This window comes from Cydia amplana, chromosome 6 (genome assembly GCF_948474715.1).
Source record: "Cydia amplana chromosome 6, ilCydAmpl1.1, whole genome shotgun sequence".
Taxonomy (NCBI): Eukaryota; Metazoa; Arthropoda; class Insecta; order Lepidoptera; family Tortricidae; genus Cydia; species Cydia amplana.
In genome coordinates this window covers 2,843,496-2,865,243 of record NC_086074.1, presented here as the reverse complement: position 1 = coordinate 2,865,243, position 21,748 = coordinate 2,843,496, and the positions used below count along the sequence as shown (strand labels likewise).

Here is a 21,748-nt window from a genome sequence, read left to right as displayed (position 1 = left end):
GTAAAATGCGCTAGTGTATAGTAATAACTTGTATACAAGAAAGAGAACGCTATATAAACTTGGTAAGATGAATGGTCTACTTAATTTTGTAGGGTTATGTCAAAGACAAGTACACGTTGTTTTTTTTTTAAAGGAACGATTAATCGAATGTGTAATCGATTCTTGCCAGTGATTCGACTTCTTTAAAATAGAAAAGATTTGAACGAAGTTTAAACTCAAATTTACCCTTTGTTTTTGACTTCCTTTTTAGGGTTCCGTACCCAAAGGGTAAAAAAAGCGGCCAAGTGCGAGTCGGACTCGCCCATGAAGGGTTCCGTATTTAGGCTATTTATGACGTATAAAAAAAAACTACTTACTAGATCTCATTCAAACCAATTTTCGGTGGAAGTTTACATGGTAATATACATCATATATTTTTTTTAGTTTTATCATTCTCTTATTTTAGAAGTTACAGGGGGGGGGGGACACACATTTTACCACTTTGGAAGTGTCTCTCGCGCAAACTATTCAGTTTAGAAAAAAATGATATTAGAAACCTCAATATCATTTTTGAAGACCTATCCATAGATACCCCACACGTATGGGTTTGATGAAAAAAAAAATTTTGAGTTTCAGTTTCTATTTTTGTGTGAAAATCTTAATGCGGTTCACAGAATACATCTACTTACCAAGTTTCAACAGTATAGTTCTTATAGTTTCGGAGAAAAGTGGCTGTGACATACGGACGGACAGACAGACGGACAGACGGACAGACAGACAGACAGACAGACATGACGAATCTATAAGGGTTCCGTTTTTTGCCATTTGGCTACGGAACCCTAAAAACGGGACCCTATTACTAAGACTCCGCTGTCCGTCCGTCTGTCACCAGGCTGTATCTCACGAACCGTGATAGCTAGACAGTTGAAATTTTCACAGATGATGTATTTCTGTTGCCGCTATAACAACAAATTCTAAAAACAGAATAAAATAAAGATTTAAGTGGGGCTCCCATACTACAAACGTGATTTTTAACCGAAGTTAAGCAAAGTCGGGCGGGGTCAGTACTTGGATGGATGACCGTTTTTTTGCTTGTTTTGCTCTATTTTTTGTTGATGGTGCGGAACCCTCCGTGCGCGAGTCCGACTCGCACTTGGCCGGTTTTTATTATTTATGTGATGAAACCGTTACTTTATATTAAATGACTTTTTTAAACTAATCTGCCTCTTTCATGCATCGACCAAGTTTCGACTCGATACGACTCTATAGAAAACTGGGCGGACACTGGTCACTATGGCAAGTTTTATAAAAACTTTATATTTGTCTATTGTTATGATTTGACGTCATGAAGTTGGACGTCATCTTGGATGAAAAATTCTCACTTTATTATTTATATAGCTAAATTATACACGTTAGACGACTTGTGTGTTGTTTTCGTTCATTTGTCGACTAAATTAAACCAGGTGTACAGTGATGCGTGTTTAATTGGGGCTCGTTCCGTTAATTGGATGGCAGTGTAACGGTGACGCTCTACGCTTTTGTGTCGGTGATGTAATTTAGGTGGCTTCCTAGTGGCAAGCGCTGCAATGGAAGAATCTTCATTTACGATCCCCGCGGACGACAATGGTGATACTGAGCTCGATCCTAGAATACAGGTCAGTGAGTGACTATATAATGTGTCAACTGTAATCGTGTACTTCTGTAACAGCAACCATGAGTGTCAACTTCGTAGATTGCTTCGCCAGCGAGCACAATGGATACGATATTTTATATCAAAACATGAAATACGGGCTGATAGCTAGCAAAGAGTTCTCAGACTACCTCAGAGAAAGATCGAATATTGAGGAATCGAATTCGAAATTGCTGTCGAAGCTAGCGAAACAGGCAAACAGCAACTGCGCTCAAGGCACTTTCGCCCCCTTTTGGGGCGTGTTAAAATGCTCTGCCGAGAAACTGTCCAATTTGCATCAGCACATGTTCCAGAAAGTGAGTGAGCTGGTCAAAGATGTGGCCAGGTATGCCGAAGAGCTGAACAAGAAGCATAAAGCGGTTAAGGATTCCGAGTCTAGCACTCTAGAGGTGGTTCTACTTATACAAAACACTAAACAGGCTCTACAGAAAGCGAAAGACTTGTACACAAGCAAGGGGGCGGATCTAGAGAAGCTTCGCAAAGATAATGCGTCAGCAAAAGACATTGAGAAAGCTGAGGTCAAATTTAAAAAGCTACATGACGAATACAGGCAACTAGTTGAAAAATATAACATGGTTAAACAAGATTTCGAAAAGAAAATGACACAAACATGCAAACATTTTCAAGATGTGGAAGAAGCACATTTAAAACAAATGAAACAATTTGTAAATGTCTATGCTGACATTATACAAAATAACCATGACCTCATGGGTCAGGTGCATAGAGATTTTAAACATCAATGTCTTGAGTTAACAGTAGAAAAACTACTAGAACAGTTCATTACTGATAAATACATGGCAATAGAGAAGGCAAACTTAGTAGAGCTGCCAGTTTCTTTACCTAAACCAGGTTCAGCTAACAACTCAATATCAGAAGCTGATCAGATATCTACAGTTTCAAATGGGTCTCACAAACCTTCCCAACCCCCTAAGGCAGCTAAGAAAGAGAGCCAATCTTTTGCCAGCAAGACCTCTAGAAGGACCACATCTCTGTTGAACCTGTTCACACCCAATTTCCAAAGTAAAGATGAGCCAACTGGGAGCATTGAAGGGGCCGCCCCATGTTCTGCCCCCTCTAGCCCCAGTGGAACCCCAGCCACGCCTGTAGCCCCTGATAAAGATGCAGACATGGGTCGGACAACACTCAGAGAGTCCAAATGGTTCTTACGCAGCAGAAGAACCAAAACAAAGCTGAAAAAATCCAAAAAGAAAAAGGATGAGATTTCTGAAAATTCTAACATGGGTGATAAGTCTGACTTGGAGGAAAAAGAAGAAGAGGTTCCAACAAAAGATGATCTGATGAACTCTCCAGAGGTAGATGATGAAGGGTACTGCATCAGACCTAAAGATGAGAAAGGTAGTGTTTATTCTTCATCGGACACTGATTCGGAGGAAGAGAGAGAGCAAAAGATACATGTAGAGATTAAACCTATTAGTAATGGTAGTGCTCCCATGTCGGCAAGTGTAGATGAGCTAAGAGCAACGGTTGAAAACATCTCCTTGTACAAAATTGGAACAAATACAAGGCGCGGCTCAAACGCGAACGCAAGCAAAGCCAGCAGTGACTTATTAGACTTGAACTTTTTCCAGAGTCCCACAGCCAGTAATCCCACCTCTCCCCATGGTGTCTCGAACCCTTATGCGCCTTTACAAGCTAACCAATCGCAACTCTTAGAGAGCCCTACTCCAGTATCCACAGCAGATGTAGGAGACCTGTTTTCAGAGGTTGGAGAAATGAGCCAAACTAACATTCGAACGTCCACGCCTACGATGTCGTCTATCTCGCTCCCGCGCCCTCCTTCAAGGCGATCAGAGGGAGATTTCCGAACCGCCGGCTCGTCAGGGTCCCGTGGGCCGTCTCCTCTCACAATAGGCATGGCTGATACAATACCCTTAGCTGTAGCCTTCCACGAGATCATCCACTCGTACTTCCGAGGTTCAGATGAGTCTAAATGCCAAGTGAAAATGTCAGGAGACATGATGTTGTCCTTCCCAACTGGCATAGTCGGTGTGTTAGCTAACAACCCCAATCCGGCGAAGCTCTGCTTCAGACTAAAAAACATCCACAGACTAGACAATGTCCTGCCTAACAAACAACTTATTAGCATCAATGCTATGATGTCAACTCGAGACACAACAGTTGTGGAATTTAACATGCCAGCATTAACTTCCCTGCTTAAACGACAGTCTGAAAAGAACCCAACAGCTCAATACTTCAATGTAGACATATTGAAATATCAAATACGTCCAAAGACGGGAGCGGCATCATGTCCATACCAACTAGTATCATACTGGAAATGTGAGAGAGAGCACACAGATCTGAAGGTGGATTACAAGTATAATCTCCATGCCATGAGCCCGCCTTCTCCATTGCTAAACGTATCTGTGTGCGTGCCAATGGATGGAGGTGTAACTAACGTTATAGCTATGCCAAATAATACTTGGAACGAGAAGAACGAGCAGGCTCTTTGGCGTTTTACTGAACTATCCCAACATTCTGAGGATAGGGGAGTAGGGTCTTTAAGGGCGCGATTTGAGCTGGAGCATGGACCTTCTACAAAGGCTACCATCTCTGCTCAGTTTAATTGTGAAGGCGCAACACTCTCAGGCATAGAGTTTGAGCTGATAGGCAGCGGCTACCGCCTTTCCCTGGTCAAACGCCGCTTTGTCTCTGGCAAATATATTTGTGATAGTGATATTCACTGATCGGTCCAATCCCTTATGAATGTTTGTACATACTTGTATTGTATGCGGAGTGCGTAGATTTGACTAAGCTCGTACATATTCGGTACCTTTTAGGATTGTTTCCTGTCCACTTGGAATGATTTCATGTAATTTCCTTTTTAATTAGTTGTATCCTTAAACTACATGTTGGTTAACTCTTGTAGTGGTTATTTACGATTGATTAAATTCTGAGTTAACTAAATTATATTCAGTATGATTAGAGATGTGCCATTTTTACATTACTTGCTGAATTGTGAGACAATAGTATTTCTACTGCAGGCTTTAAGGTGTGGGTGTACCTCTTTTTGTTTACTTCTAGTATGCATCACAAACTTTTATGTTAATAATAAGTTTTTTTTTGTATTACCTATTTAAACCCCAACAAATTAATATACTTTATGAATACATACATGGGAAAATATAGAAAGTAATTATTGATTATTACTCAAAAACTCAGAATATATTTCGAAAACAATAGTGCCGAATTTTATACGGTTTCAGTGGACAACATTATTGATTTTATTGTTAGATCGTAATTTTGAATGGTAGTTATAATTTTGTAGGGGCCTAAATGAGATGCAATAAATATTATAGTTATTAGATTTGACTAACACTGTGTATTAAGGTCACAGATTTAATAAATTAAAACATATATTTTTTCCATTGTGCAAATATTCTGAGAAAATTCAATAATATTAAATAATAACTAAAATATTGCAACTAATAGAATTTCTAAATCTTCAATAGCTTGGCTTTGATTAATCAATTATGAATTTGATTGAATCTCGCAATTAAAATTTTATATTTGAAGCATTATATTTTAAGAATTATAATAAGTCAGCATTTAGTTGCCAACCACCGCATAAATATATCTAACCATTACTCACATAAATGTTAATTTCGTTTTATTTACTCAAGAGTAATCTCATCTATTTATGTTTTATATAAATATACCATGATAAATGTATATGAAGATTACATTTATTTTAATACCTATTCATGGCCTAATGCTTTGTATTATTCCAATCCATTTAATTAATAATGTTTAGCTAAGAGTTACTTTACCAAAACGGGAAGTGTTCATAATAAATAACAGACACCATAACTTATGAGATATATAACTTTAGATAACTGTACCTTAGTACAAGAGAACCATTCCAATTATTCTAAACTTTAATATTTAATTGTTAAGGGTTAATTTTGTATAACAAACTTATTCGCCCCTGGTTATTTTGGTGCGTTCAGAAATTGGCGTTATATTTGTTTTTTTTATTCTCTGGGTAGCTACTCGAAAAAAAGTTAACTGTAACTGAATGCGTATTTTTATATTGTAAAATTTATCGCATGTGTAATTTCTATATACTGTAACTATTTACAATGATTATAATTTGGAAATTAAATGTAATTCTAGCCTTTTCATTGAACTTTTATTTACGGATATAAGCGAAACGAAAGAAACAGACTAAGTAAGTATATTTATAAGTACCTATTGTTTTGCTTAGCTGTTAGTGACAGGAAACATTCCTCGAGGTGTTACTGGGCAGTTCTCATACAAACCAAATTGTACATTCATTTATATAAAGTATTCTTAGCTAATAACAGTAATCTAAGAAAAAAAAATGGGCGCCAAAATGTAAAGATTTTTTTTGACACGTTGTACATACTGTCAACATAGCAGACGTAATTTAAGAAAAATAATAATGGCCTCAACAAACGTCACCGAAAACCGGATGCGATTTGCAATACATTGCGGCATTTGATCGATCGATTGAATTCGTTGCTCCTACTTAGCCGGTAGTTGTATAAAATCGCATGTCATTTGTCGCAACGTCTGTAGAAGCCTGAAGAAAAAATTGGGCGCCAAAATGTAAAGAAAATTTTGACACTTTGTACATACTGCCAACATGATAGACGTAATTTAAGAAAAATATAAATATTTAAGACTGTTTGTACGAGCTGTCCCGTACTCCCAACGTATAATATAATCTTATCTGTAAGTACATGTATGATACGAGTAAAGGGTATTGTCTCGGTGATGTTTCCCGTCGCTAGTTGTTGCTTGCTGTTGCCTCATAATTGGGAGTACCGTGTGTGGGTGCCTTGTGACTGTCTCAAGTTTTTCAAAACTTCGCAGGTGGAGTTGGAAAAGCTGAACGCCGCTACTGATGAGATCAATAAGCTGGAATTGGAGCTGGATGTAAGTAACTTAACTATTAATAGAACGTTAAACACATTAGAATGTACGGTCAGCATAAAAGTAGCAGATGAAACAACGCGGCTAAAGTATCTGCCACCCTCGGATACTTTTCGAAATAGTGATATACTATAGTCTGGCACACCCACTTTGTCAGTAGAAAAGGCGTCAAATTCAAATTTTCTATGGGAGGTTAGGTAAGGAGGCGCCAAATTTGTTTTTAAAATGCTGCTTTTTCTACTAGGTGTAGTAGTGCGACCCATATCTCATCAGTTCGCGGTCTACATTATGTTCGTACAATGTAATCGTTCTACATATTCGTTATTTTTGATGTTGACTGTACAAGCCGCAGAATAATAAGTAATAACAGCGGAGTCATTTCAAAAAGGAAATGAGCTCATACCTAGTCTTACATGTAGAGCTAGATGCTAATTTCCTTTCTTGAGGCTGTATTATTGTCGGCCTTGACTTAACCTTTTCCACGCCGTGTCAAACACAAAAGCTGTCACTCAGACGCCACATCATTGAAGTGTCAAAACTGAAGTTGAACTTTATGTATATGCACGTAGGTCGATGTTGCTCAGTTGTCTGTGACCGATTAATCGGTCTTTGGCGTTGAACCTACGGTGCGGATATATCGGTCATTGACGTCCAAAAGGTTAAGTTACACATCTTCGAATTTCTGTTAACATAAATAATTTCGAGTAGGTACTAACGAAAACTAACTTGGCGGATATTCCTGAACAAATGAGAATTGATTACAGCAGCTCTCTCAATTATTTCGCCATGTTATTCGGCACTTCACCAGTCATCAATCACGCGCCTTTCCCTTCGCCAACTTTCTTTTACGAGTATGCCCATTCGAGATAGGAATCTAAAAGATCTAACCTTGGCAATAGTGAAAATTGCACGATGCCAAGGTTTTCCGGAAAAGGTGCGGAAGACATCGCTGTTTAGCTATAAGACCGACGTGGTACCTCTTCTTTTAAATTTGTCATTTTTAGCTTTTTTTATTGAGGTGCGCTAAAGAGAAATTTTATGACAACTATACTTAGTAAAATAATTTTGTTTCCGAAATCCTTGTGTTTGATCTACCCCTATGACTTTACATTTTAATAAAATAAACTCCACCAAAAATTTGTAAATATGCATGTACCTACTGTGTACAGTTGTGTGCAATATAATAGTGCCAGTGATGAAGATTGTCATAGACTTTTTTAATCTACTTAAACAAGCAGTCAATAGTAAAATGAAAATTAGGGGAAAACTATAACTTTAGATCAATTATATGGGATCTTTTTTATAATTCTTATGCATTACTTGACATTGTTTCAAAATTAACTGTAACCTTTATTTAAATAATATTGGAAGTAAAAAAGATCGTCTTATAGAAAAGTTTTTTTTTTCTGGATGTAATAGGTTTAGATGTAAAGCTTTGATTGGAAAAAATAATAGGCAAAGTACTAAGTTACAATAATATTACACAATTGTATTTTTTTCGTAGGTTGTTACGTTTTTATAAGAATTTATAGTAAAAATGCCGATTTCATATTTTTTTTACTTCCAATATTATTTAAGTAAAGGCTACAGCTAATTTTGAAACAATGTCAAAGTAATGCAGAAGAATTATAAGAAAATATCCAATATAATTGATCTAAAGTTATAGTTTTCCCCTAATTTTCATTTTCCTATTGACTGCTATTATATTGCAGATATGTATCATGTGAATATAATCTGCGCAATGTCAAGATAAAGTAAAGAAACTGCATACCGCATGCACACGCAGTCCTGCACTCATACAAGTCTGAGACAAAAGCGCGGAACAATGCTTGGGTAATGAGATATTATATAGAAACGCTTTGTGTTGATATGACACGGTTGTGTCCATACGTAATACCTAGGTACTTGAAATAAATGCTTTAGTTTTAGTAGGACACGGCGGACACGCTACAGTACGGAAATCATTTTAGTACCTATACCTAAAGTCTATTTTTTTATTCGGTAGACTAAAATGACATTTCATAGTATGAAATGACACATGATGTTCATACTATGAAATGTCATTTTAGTCTACGGAATAAAAAAATAGAGTTTATGTGTTTGCGCACGACAGTCTGCTGCCGTGCTGTTTCATTGCACCATAATTTCGTTTTACGATCTCAATACGAAATACCTAGTGTCAAAATATTTGAATCCCAGAATGCCTAATATATAGTCATAGAGAAAAAAATACATAGAGTGCTCACTCCATACATCAGTTTTAGTACTAAAAAGACTATTCGCATCTAGTATCGAGAAGCGGAACTATCAGTACTGCTACTTGACAATAGATGTAGCACCGACCGGAAAGTATTATGCTGTTGAGATAAGACTTTCCGGTCGGTGCTACATCTATTGTCAAGTAGCAGTACTGATAGTTCCGCTACTCGATGCTAGATGTAGATACTGAAATTAATAGTCTGAACCATGTCTGAACTGATGTATGGAGTGAGCACTCTTGTCTTACTATATTTCTCTATGATATAGTATAGAAACGGTTAAATTCGTGCATAATCTATACAAATGGAGAAACTGCACATCGCATCACGAGGCATGTGCCTATACGATACAGTCAATTAGGCAAATTAAGGCGAGGCCGGCGGCAGGTCAATTGTGGCTGTTAGTAGCTCCCTTTTATATAACCAGTTGTGTAACCTGTACGTGGGGAAATGCATCTAGATGGAAAGAGTGGCTGAGATTTTTCGCAATCTAGGCTCCGTGTAAGCTGAGGGCTATGGCTGAGGGGCTACCGCGAAACCCGAATTTCGCAAATTGCGGGCATTTTTCTCTGTCACTCTAATTACGCCTTCATTGGAGTAAAAGAGAAAGATCCCCGCAATTTACGAAATTCGGTTTTCTCTCGACCTCTCTGCACGGACTTGGCGACTGAGTGTTCCAGCGCCACTACAGATGTGCAAGTTGCAGTTTGGAAACGAAAAACATCGATCCTCAAACTAAAATATAAAAAGAGAAACCATTTTTCAATGTGAAAATTTCGCACTTTTGACTGTACTGTGGCTACAGTGGAAAGTGCTTCTAGTTTAGTATATTTATGCCATTTCCAAAATTACTCCGCTTTCAAAGTTACCCTAATGCATTGTACACATGTCTCAATAAAACTTAATCTTACATAACATTCCAGCATTCTCGCAATAAATGGAAGATAACTTGGCGGCCAGCCATGACATTTCGTTTATGCCAAGCGTCCGCCGAGTCGAAAGACACGTTTCAGATATTATAGACGCGGAGGTTATGAAAGCCAAGGTAGCACACAACCTTCCAATAAGGAAATAGGCATTTTAACTGCATTTTTAGACGTTATTGCAGAGAGGCAGACTCACCTCGGCAACTATTGTTATTGATAATTATAGCAACTATTATATAATCTGTGATTATAGATGTAGTTCTTTCTCCGATTTAGGTGACTACATCAACCTACCTTGGATTCATTTCTAAAATATGTTTTTTACAAGTTTTTATTTAACTTCCTGTTATTTGTAAGTAACTTTTTTTGACCGACGGTCACAGCCAAGCCATAGGCTTTCCCTCTTCTATTTCTAAGTACCTAGGGACTCACATGTTTTTATATCTTTATCTATCTTCTCAGTTTAGCTTTTTTTACAATATGAATATAAAAATAAAATAAAAAACACTTACAAAAAAATAAAAAATACATATATACACATTACAAAAAAACCTAATTATTATTATTATAAATGGGCTTACTCAAGGCCACAGACTATCCGAGGCGAAGACGTGGCCTATGATGGAGCGAGCTCGCCTTTTTTCACCCTTTATTTAAAGGTTGCCGGGTTATATGAGCTCGGAAATATTGCAATAAATGTCCACATTAGAGCTTATATTATCTTTGCAGGAGTCTATGAAAACCTTCCACCTGCTCCTGAACGAGACGTCCCGACGACTCCAGGGACTGACCAAGCGGCTTGGGACTTGCGTGGACAAGTCCAGGCCCTACCACGAGGCTGTGGCCGCCGCCGCATCAGCGAGAACAGAGTGCCAGAAGGCTGCTGTGCAGTTTCAAAGAGCTAGTGGTAAGTTCTACCCATAAATCCTGCTAAACAAAAGGAGCCGTAGTCTAAAAATCCAAAATAACAACATTTTTTTACAACATTACTTTATCTGTTAATGTGTGGACAAGTCAGCCCTACTACGACGTCTACGACGTAGTAAATTTCATTTGAATCATTTTAAATTCATTTGAATCATTTCAAAACGTACCAAACCAAATGTTTGTATTTCTAGTAGGAATGTAGTATTGGGTGCATGTACGAGTAAGATTTAACTGGAAAAGAAGTTACGCAAAAAAAAAGGCTCAAAGAGGTTCGTAAGTAAAACTAATACAGTGACGCACGGCCTATTTCTTCGATCTTGTCCGGACACAGTACCGTTGGTCTAGAATTCTATTACCTCCGCCTTTCTTTTTCTTTTAACACCTGTGTGGCCTGAAGAACACGAATCGATCAAACTGCCCGCCTTTTCCGGCCGCATGGCCTTACATCATCTTCATTAACACTGCAGAAATAGTATGTTGTATTACACGTGTAGTGGAATCTGTATAGTCGCTATCAGATATATCGGAGCGGCTAAGGCGCTCATAAATATCTAAACACGCCTCTATTGTCAGGGCGTTAGAGTACGTGTTCAGATATTGTGAACACCTTGGCCGCTCCGATATATCTGAAGGCGACTGTACAAAATGACAATGGAAATTGTTACAACTATAAGACTTGTAACGCTCCTGAAATATGCTAGAGACAGAACTGTTTGTCAGATGTTTCTGAGGAACTGACAATGGTACATAATTCTCACTGTCTAACGAAAGATATTTGACAGCGAAAGGCCACGAATCACATTGTCACTCTAGTACCTAACACGCTGTTTATGCGATCTCTTTCTCACTCACTAGACTGTCCCGCGTCTGAACAAATTCGACCCGTTTATTCAGTCTTGAGATTATAGTATTTTATGCAACTGTTGTTTAAGAGAGGTCAAAAAAGGCGAGTGGCGTGAGTAACAATTTGAGGCGAAGCCGAAAATTGTTAATAAAGACGCCACGAGTATTTTTTGACTCAGTTAAACAACGTTGCATACAATACTTTTTCTACGACCAAGCACTTATTTTGAAATAAAATTGTAAATTTAACAAATATTTATATTCAAGAAGTAGCAAAAATGGAGGGTACGGGCGGGAAAAGAATGAATGAATGAATGAAATTAAAAAAAACATGTGTATAGTTCACTTATTTGTCAAAGATGACATTTAAAATAAGGTTGGCAACACTGTATTTCATTCAATATTTTTTAAGTGGTCATTACACGAAGTATCGTAAAATCGCCAAAAAGATACTGCGTGTATGCACAAATTCTTTTTGGTGAATAGACTAAAGACTCGTCTTGACAACTATAAGGTAGGGTTTTAAAGGTGTGTGCACGACCCTTTAAATGACAAATAAAAGTACGGGAGTAGAAAAAAATTGTAAAGAGTTGTAACCAATTGATGTGTACCGTTCTGTGCAATTCGCATAACATCTATAACCAGAACCACATTAACCAGTGTAATCTTATCGGTAGTCTGGTTATAAAGCTGCGGAATCAATGCCACATTGACTGCAGAATCTTATCGGGCAGCGGATGCTCTTCCCTTATCAGTCTTATCAGTGCCATTAAACGGACCGCCAAGGCTGCGCGAGCCTTCAGAGGGTCAGTGTGGGCTTTATATGGGCCACTTTATTGTAACTTGTCCATTACCTTTTTTAATTTGAAATTATGTTACTTCTTGGAATTACGAGGTATTTGGACTCTGACAGGAAAAAACACACGGTACATTACATCCTATTATACTATTTCTCAGTACCTTTGTTAAAGTTGTCTTAGGCAGATTCAGTTGTATGCTGTAAGTTCTATTCAAGTCGGGCTAAGTCAATAGGTTACAATAATTACCACATTAAAATAAATGCCAACCTTGAAAAAATCGACTTGTGTCACATTTCACACGAAATATCAGATCGATAAGTGATTAGGATCATGAAAATTTGAACAGCTAGCTGCTGTTTTTGACCTTATCGATCTTAACACAACAGCCACCGTTACTTCAGCGTAGTTAATACATACATAATAGTAACCCTATGTGCAAACAGCAAACCTAATGTTCCTGGTTTCAATATTAGTATTAAATAGGTTTTAGTATCTTATAAATCTTTCCCAACACGATCTGTCTTTTTCAAGCAAATATGTTTTAAAGGAACCATTTAGAATTGCCTTTCCATGTACGTACTCATTTAGGGAACCCATTGTCAACAGTGTCATCTTTTCCCCGAAAACAACAGCAAAAAGTCTTTAACATACATCTGTGTCTTCCAACCTTATGTTTAAACGTTTAGAGCTGAATTTCCAATGGATAATCTTAATCTTATTTAATACTTCACGCTCCACATTGCTCGGAAGTCAGCAATGTGCGAGGTCACGGTCAAGACTCAGGAGACCGTTAGCTTCCGTACCGATTTCAACATTGTTTGTGTTCAGAAAAGCATTAAGTACATTGTAATGTGTTTGCGTACGCTTCCTTTGGTTTTTCTTGACAAAAAAGTCTCTCTCTCTCTCTCTTCCAAGCTATGTATCCCACATGGTGATGAGGTCAGCTTTCCGTGTCTTTCGCTTCCACTTCGCCCTATCCTCGACTACGCTTTCGGATACTTTGCACTCAATCATACTTTTAGCACTACGTCCTCCATTTTGTTTTCGGTTTACCTCTGCCTCTTTTATCGGGGATGGAAAACCGTAGTGCTAAATTTCCAACGTAGTCTAGATTACGTGGCCTTACCATCGCAGCCTACTCTCCTGCATTTTGTCGGAGATGTCGCGCACGCCCAGGCTGCCTCGCACGTACTCGTTGCGGATTTTGTCGAGCCTGGTAACGCCGCACATCCACCAAACAAAATAGTTTTTCTTGACAAAAAATATATATAACCTTGAAATCATTCTACGTGTTTAATCCCTCAATTCCTAGACATAGAAAATTCCTCTACGTCCCAGGAGTAGACTTTTCATACATTTCGTATGAACTCACGTGTGCGCTATCGTCTCCGTCCAACTTAGAGGTAGGTACCTAACTATTCTGACTACCTACTTGTTATCGCGTCCGCTGGGTTCGTGAGTTTACTTACTGTTAAAAGATTGGCTTGCCTAAGTGACAATCTTAGACCGACCGGTAGCTACCTACGATACTCTTTTTAACCCCCAATGCAAAAAGAGAGGTGTTACGAGTATAATTTTATTATGTTTGAGGCCAATGTCTGTATGTGTGTCTGTGGCATCGTAGCTCCAACGGATGGCCCGATTTCAATGCGGTTTTTTTTCGTGAAAGCGAGTTTCCATGCGGTGATTGTTAGCTATGTTTGATAGAAATCAATACAGCAGTTTGAAGAGTATAAGGTCTTTTCCAAAATGATGTAAGGCATGATGTAAGGTAATGATGCATTTTTGGCATGTAATGGATTTGGCCATATAGCGTAGGACGTTTTTTTTTAATATAATCGTTTTACTAAATATAAGTAATATTTAGTAAAACGTATAACAAACAAGCATTATTTCTTGGTGTTATTTTGATTTAATATTCCACGAAGGCACGAAATACACTGATTTTATGAACTGAATTGTTTAAACGTCCAGTCGTCCACCTCACGGAGCTTTTAAAGGGGAAAAGGCTTAAGAAATTCTTAATCAGTACTAAAATACGCCCTTGTAACTGAATCGATACTCGCAGCACGCGATCGCGATGTTATCAGTTTTATTAGGCACAATCATGTAGGTTATAGTTATAATTATGAGGCGATTAAATAAGTGATAGTTATTACTGCAGTATCATTCACGTATTGTGATAACTGATAGATAACGTAACAGGTGCATTTGTGCGTAATGGTTCCATATGTGGGGGGCTAGCCATGATGACAACAGACAATCGTACAACAACAACAAACGCTAAAAAAACAATTTGGATTGGCGTTTCCCCCCGATATGGTGACTCTACTTGATGGAATTCAGAGGGCCTACCGCGAACCACGTTCGACGTGTTGCCACAGAATAACTAATAGTACTACCGTACAGAAAATTCACTCCTTCACAAAAGTCAGATTTAGGTATAAAATTACACCTATATCGCCGCCTGCAAGCAAAATTGAAACTTATAACCGCGCATGAACCGTGAATCTCCTTTGCGCGCCGCAGTTTTATGACCGAGCTGTAAGTGTCGGCACGGGGTTATCACTTGACAAGTTTTTATACCTATACCCTATACCCACTGATTTATTATTTTTAAGATAAATATGTAGGAATTACAAACGTTGATTATGTAAACATACATTTTTTATCCGGAGATAGTATGTCTGATTCTCACGGAAGTAAGTTTCGAAGCCATTGTGTATTTTGAATTCTGCGCGAGCGCCGCGTGACACGACCATCGTGCACGCCAAGCGGCAGCCCACTGCAATACGCCTGTCTGATGGGCGCGCCGGCCAAATGTACCTAAACTGCGGAGTGACACCCCCCTGGTGTTGCCTCCCTGTCACACTTACGTACGAACTTACAAGTGCGACAGAGAGGCAACACGTCGAACGTGTTTCGCGGTAAGCCCTCAGAGGGTCTACCGCTGTCATCGATAATCGAAATTTCGTCGCTCAAATGTGCATAAAGAACTAATAACTTACCCCCTTATTCATTAAACTTTACGGGCCTGATTTAGGTAAATATGTTTTATCCTTTTCTTACAAATACATAAGTCAAAATGACAGATAAGGACAAACGATTATTAGCTAATTGAGGTTTGTAGCGCGTTTATGAATAAGGGGATTAATATGTAGGTACTTACAAAGAAATTTGACGTTTATGCCGTTAACGTGACGATCGCCGCTAAGATTAACCCGTAGATCGCCCTAGTATCACACGTGTGATACTAACTCAATTTGTGTCGTATCGACTCAGTATCAGACGTGTGTTACTTACTACCTTACTACAGATCAATATGGCTCAAATTGCTTTGCATCAATTTGTTATACGATGGTCGTTCGACCGGTTAAGAACCTATACAACTAAGTGTATATTACATCGGCAGCACGTCAAACAAGTATGCGTACGCGCATGTCATCAATTGCTTGCAAACCGCCTGATAACCGCCTTCCGCCGCGGGGGCGCATTCCATAACGCCCGTGTCACCTCGATATTATAAAGACATTTTATGTAGGTATACACAACTTTGGGAACAAGGGAACAAGGGAAGTACAAGGAAATACAAGGAGAGGAAAACCGAGGAAAAGGTGGATGGACTGTGTGAGAGATGATATGAAACGAACGCAAGTGAATGATGAGATGACGGGTGACAGAGAGGTATGGAAGAGAAAGACATGCTGCGCCGACCCCTAATGAATGGGACAAGGGCAAGAGAATAAGAGGATGATGACACAACTTTGGGAACAAATCAAATTATTTTATTAAATATTTTGATTTGTGTTTTTTAAGTAGTCACACTATATATATAAATTATAAACTGAAATAGATGTCATATATTAAAGAAAAAGTGATGAAGCCCTCCAGTGGGGAAGGCCGGAGTCACAGGGCGGACACGCCATACATCAAAAATGATTTGCGTTTATATGTGTGCGCGGCACGTCTGTACATGCGTCATTGAGTTTCTGACGGAATCCTGACATGCTCTCAGTCTGACATTCATGTCGCGGCCTGTCGCGGGCGAGGTAATCCGAATCGGGGCGGGGCGGTGCGTGTCCGTTCTGTATGATAATACTATTACTTATTCTGTGCCGGAGTGGTGGAGTCTTAGTAAGATGGCATATAGTCGAGAATTGGGACGGGTTCCACCGTGGCGGGGTGGCCAAGGAGCTCAATGCGTTAGCCCGGATTGCTAAAGACGCCGGTTCGTATCCGGCCTTCACCACTAGAGGGCTTCGTCACTTTTTCCTTTAATATATGACATATGACATCTATTTCAGTTTATATTTTATGTATATTTTTTCAATAATGCGTGTAAATATTGATATTGTCCGTAATAACAGTAAACATGGTGTTGCGCGTGCTTAACCAAAGCTCATTAGCAATGAAATTACGTACCCCATTGTCGGCCTAGATCGGCAAAGTAATTGGATTAGATGCGCGTCACACAAATTTATAATAATGACACATATTTATCTTTTGTGTAATGTATCTTTTATGATTATGATATACATATGTACATGCGTGAATATTATATAATCTTGTTATTGAAAATATACTGCAGAACGCGCATTTGGGGTGTTTTAGCAAGAAATGTTCAGACAATATTATTTGCTAGTAGCTTACCCTTCGCCACCACGTTACGAGTCACATGATCAATTGAACTTTTAGCTTATTATTTGTTTAATGTTTTTGAATTGTCTGTCTCATAGTCTCATATAACTATACGACGTCACTTATGTTCGCCCGTTAATATCATACTCGGTGAGCACCCCCTTTTACTTCCTAGTCTATGAATATACTAGCTCTGAATATGTGGGTTAAAATTAACATTCTTTTTTCAATTTGTTTATGAAACATTACCCTCATAATAAATTCAATGTTGCCTTATCAAGCAGACAAGGTCAGTGTCAAAGATAATTTTTTATACGCCTCTATGACCACATGTTCTTATCAGGGACCTATTTACAAAACATTATGCCTTGACTATGAAGCTACTAGACTAGTATATCTTGACAGCGAGTTTCGTAACATTTATTTGCAATAGAAGGTCTGAATTACTGGTCTTTAGTTAATTCTGTGAGTTATAAGTATGTTTAATGATATAATAGTGTTTGTATTAAAACATTTACTTAGTGACTTCGTTGTTTGTTTCGAGTCGTTAATACATAACGTAAATGCGTATAAACATTAATGTATAGGGTGGAATCACATCTGTCAGCATCGAGCCGCATTTTGTATATGAGAAATCGCTCATTAGTATGAAGATGCGTACGCATCGGAAAGCTGAAAGCATGCGTACGCATCGGAAAGCTGAAAGCATGCGTACGCATCTTCATACTAACGAGCAATTTCTAATATATAAAATGCGGCTCGATGCTGACAGATGTGATTCCACCCATATTTCGCTTCGGCATGACAATGTTTATTTTGTATTAATTTTGCTAATGGAACTTTCTTTGGCATGGTATGTAATTCAATTTATTTACTTTTAAAACAATAATTTTACACGTCACATAATGAAACCCACGAATATTATGTATTCACCACGGTATATCCACGAATTAACAAATTAGGGCATATTAATGTGCCCCGCTGGGAAACGGCCGTGCCTTTCTTAAAATACTGACTTCTGGGTAATATGAAATACCAGTAATACCACTGACGTATAATAAAAGAAACAAAAATTACACAAAATGTGGCACCAAAAGACATTACACTATAAGTAGGCAAATAGGCTACATGACTAATTTTTTTTTATGGTATCAATCGATCGGGTTTGTTTTTAGGATCAACTGTCTATATGGGACCCATGGCATTAAAGTAACACAAAAGTCAGAAATTGTAGTCAAAGTCCGACAGTCGCACTTCACTCGCGAAACGCCCTATACAAAACGGCCAGAGGCCGTGACGTCATCGCCCATCTTGTAGTATGGACAAAACAAGAAAATTGCGTTTTTGTCGGTGAAATATTGCGTTTATTGTATAGTTGCTATACAATATTTTTTTGGATGAAATGTAAGGAATCGAATAGTACCCTTACTTTTATCGTTTTTGGAAGTTAAAAAAAACTTAAATTTTGAAACTTTCAGGTCCTGTAATTTTGTAATTTTTCAATATTTTGTTTTAATATCCACATTATTGTGATAAATTGCTCGTTTGCTATCTATTTTACTAGATTTTGTTATAAAATTCAACATGTGTCATCATCCCTATTGGACCTAATAATGTTATCAACGCTCAGTTATAATCTACTACAGAATTAATACTCATCATCTTCCTCGCGTTGTCCCTGCATTTTTGCCACGGCTCATGAGAGCCTGGGGTCGGCTTGGCAACTAATCCCAAGAATTGGCGTAAGCACTAGTTTTTTACGATATTGACTGCTATCTGACTTTCCAACCCAAAGGGGAAACTAGGCCTTGTTGGGATTAGTTGGGGTTTCTCATCATGTTTTCCTTCACCGAAAAGCGACTGGTAAATATCAAATGATATTTCGTAGGTACATAAGTTACGAAACACTTATTGGTACAAACCCGGGTTTAAAGCCGCGTCCTCCGGATTGTAAGCCGCGCTCTCTTACCGCTAGGCCACCAGCGCTTCTTTAACACATTCATTCATTCTACATTCTACAGAATTAATACTTACACAGATTATACCTCTGTCTGTCTATGTTGTTTACCTCTGTCTTCATGTATTATTTGTGTTTCCATGTACCTACATTTATTCTGAGCTTGTGAAATAAAGAGGATTTGTATTGTATTGTATAATTTTTTCAGAGCTCCACGCAGCAGCTAAAGAGACAGTGACTCTAGCCGAGCAGCGTTTCGTGAGCAAGCAGGATGAGTGGCAGTTTGACAGCAACTGGCAGGAGGTGCTCAACCACGCTATCATCAAGGTAAGTTATCCCAGTACACTGATTTAAACTTTCACGATTTTTAAACATTATTAAATTATACAACGGGACTTAATCGCGTATCTAAGTTTTAAGATTTACCTCCGACGTTTCGAGGACGGCGTTGTCCCCGTGGTCTCGGAGAAGACTGGCTTAAGTTGACATCAGCATCGTCTAACCGCGCGAGTTTTTCGAACTACCCGCACTTGGTCTTGTTTATCCGCTTGAACGTTTTGCGCACTAGGTTTTGCGTTTTGCGTCCTCGAAACGTCGGAGGTAAATCTTAAAACTTAGATACGCGATTAAGTCCCGTTGTATAATTTAATAAAGTTATCCCAGTATTTAACAACCCTCTTATTATTTTTGTTTACTTGGGGACTCTCCGTCACCGTCATCTCGTTGCCCATATCCTTCCTCTGAGATAGTCCGTCCACTGTTTATTTGGTCTACATCTACACTTTTCATCTCTAAGACTATCTACGAAATGGCGCTAGCAACTTTTCTAGTAACACTTACATAATATTTCACTTTAAGTGTAAGGCCTGAGTGGACGCTCGAGTTGGGCGTGCAGCGGGGCGGGGCGTGCGGCGTGCATGTTAAACAAATGCAAGCGTATAGGAGCGGCCTTAGTGCACGCTGCTCAAATTACTGCTGACCCCGACGCCACGCTGCACGCCCCGCCGAACGCTCCGCTTCGAACGTCTACTCAGGCCTTACACTAAGTCACAAAGTTTTTGGTAGTCGCCCTTCCAAAAATTCGATACCGACCAATTAATTTACAATTACCTAAACTGTTTTTGTTAATGGTGGTGCCTGACATTATATTTATGTCTTTCAGGTCATGGACGCTGAGAAAAGAAAAGCGGAAAGCGGCCGCGAGCACCAAAAGAAAGCCGCCGCCTTCATCACTGCCGAGAAAAAGGTGGCTCGGCTGGAAGAAAACTTGAAACGCAACATTATCAAATCCCGCCTCTACTTCGAAGAGAAGAAACTATGCGACGAACAACTCCAAACGCAGAACAAGAAGATTGAGAAACTCCAACGGCTAATAGCGGATGCCAAATTGAGGTACTCAAAATCCCTTAAAGCATTGGAAGAAATATCCGAAGAAATTCATAGGAGAAGAGGCGAGTATACTGGAAAAGAAATCCCTGTTGGTCCACGAGAGCCAGGAGTAGGCGCGGAAAGAGATCCGATACACGATGAAGTTAAACTTGAAGAGGAAACTGATGCTGTAGAAAAGGACGAGGAATCTAGTCTCCAAGAGCTTAGAATGCGTGTGAGAGAGCTAGCGCTTAAGCCTATCGATAGAACTGATGTGGGAACAGACGAAGCTTGGGCGTTAGAGCTTAATGAAACTATCAATAAACTTGATCAGCTCCTAATGATGAAGGAAAATAACCAACAGAAAAGATCCAAGTTCACAGCTAGTTCCCCAAGGAATGCTAGCGCACCGTCCACAAGCACCAATTCAGCTTTCAAATACAATCAACCACCCAGCGATTCTTGGAAAAACGATACTAATCTAACGCGCGTCAAATCCAGAAGTCGCGAAGTCATGTATGATCACAACCCTATACCTATCAGCAAGACGGAAAAATCTAAAAGCATGATGTCTTTAGATGTCCTAGCTTTAGCTCAGGATACAAATATTATGGACAGGGAGTCTTACTTAAAAGCGGTTATTGAAGACAAGAGTCCAACTGGAACGTATACTGAAAGTAATTCGGATAGGAACGATAGTCCGGATGAGATTTTAATGGTCGAATGTGACTCTAGCGACTCTACGCAGAACCCAGTCATAAGGATGACCAGCTCTACGGTCACTGACAGCGATAATAGTTGAATTAAAGCAAATTATAAGAGTCAATTGAATGTCTGAAATAAAAAAATCTAAATGTTGCATATCTGTTTTCTATGCGTGAATTATAGTGAGTTTTTTCATAGACCTTGGATTATATTTGCAGGTTATGTTCATGTGTTGTAAATTTTTTAGAGTTTGAGTTTCATTTTGATACCTGCGATATTATAAAATGAAATAAAAATCGGAACAATGCTAGTAAGTTTCAATTTATATGTAATTTATCGTTTTAAAATTATTTTGAATATAATGAAAGGTGATGTTTTACTAAAATATCTAATAATATTTTACGAAAGATTGATATTACTTACATTTAGTCACTGACTTAATATAAAAGAAATAGACACACAAAGCAGAACAAAAACGTCAACAAATGTGGATCCCAATGACGTTTCGCACCATTTGTATTGATGATAAAAACGCTTACGTTAATTTTGAGTCAAGATAAATGTTTCGTACAGAAAAGAGCTTAATGTCGTAAGCATTAAGTGTCAAATTTGCAAACATAAGTACCAACACTGTTAAAAAAAATAGTCACTAAACGTAACGTATTTACGTCAAACGAGAATAATGAACGAATGGAGTCACTTTGGTACACTTTAATAGGTATTACTGTACAGAAAAACCA

At 38.5% G+C, this 21,748-nt stretch overlaps 2 protein-coding genes across 2 annotated transcripts; both read left to right on the top strand.

Annotated features, from left to right (window-relative positions):
* The first annotated feature begins 1,273 nt into the window (after positions 1–1,273).
* Positions 1,274–21,312, top strand: LOC134648626 (SH3 domain-binding protein 5 homolog). The gene is made up of 5 exons (XM_063503114.1): positions 1,274–1,634; positions 6,527–6,589; positions 10,500–10,677; positions 19,144–19,262; positions 20,098–21,312. The coding sequence occupies exons 1-5, from the start codon at positions 1,566–1,568 to the stop codon at positions 21,103–21,105; spliced, it is 1,437 nt and encodes a 478-aa protein (XP_063359184.1). The 5' UTR covers positions 1,274–1,565; the 3' UTR covers positions 21,106–21,312.
* Positions 1,630–4,594, top strand: LOC134648625 (F-BAR domain only protein 2). The gene has a single exon (XM_063503113.1). The coding sequence runs from the start codon at positions 1,693–1,695 to the stop codon at positions 4,372–4,374; it is 2,682 nt and encodes an 893-aa protein (XP_063359183.1). The 5' UTR covers positions 1,630–1,692; the 3' UTR covers positions 4,375–4,594.
* Positions 21,313–21,748: the final 436 nt, after the last annotated feature.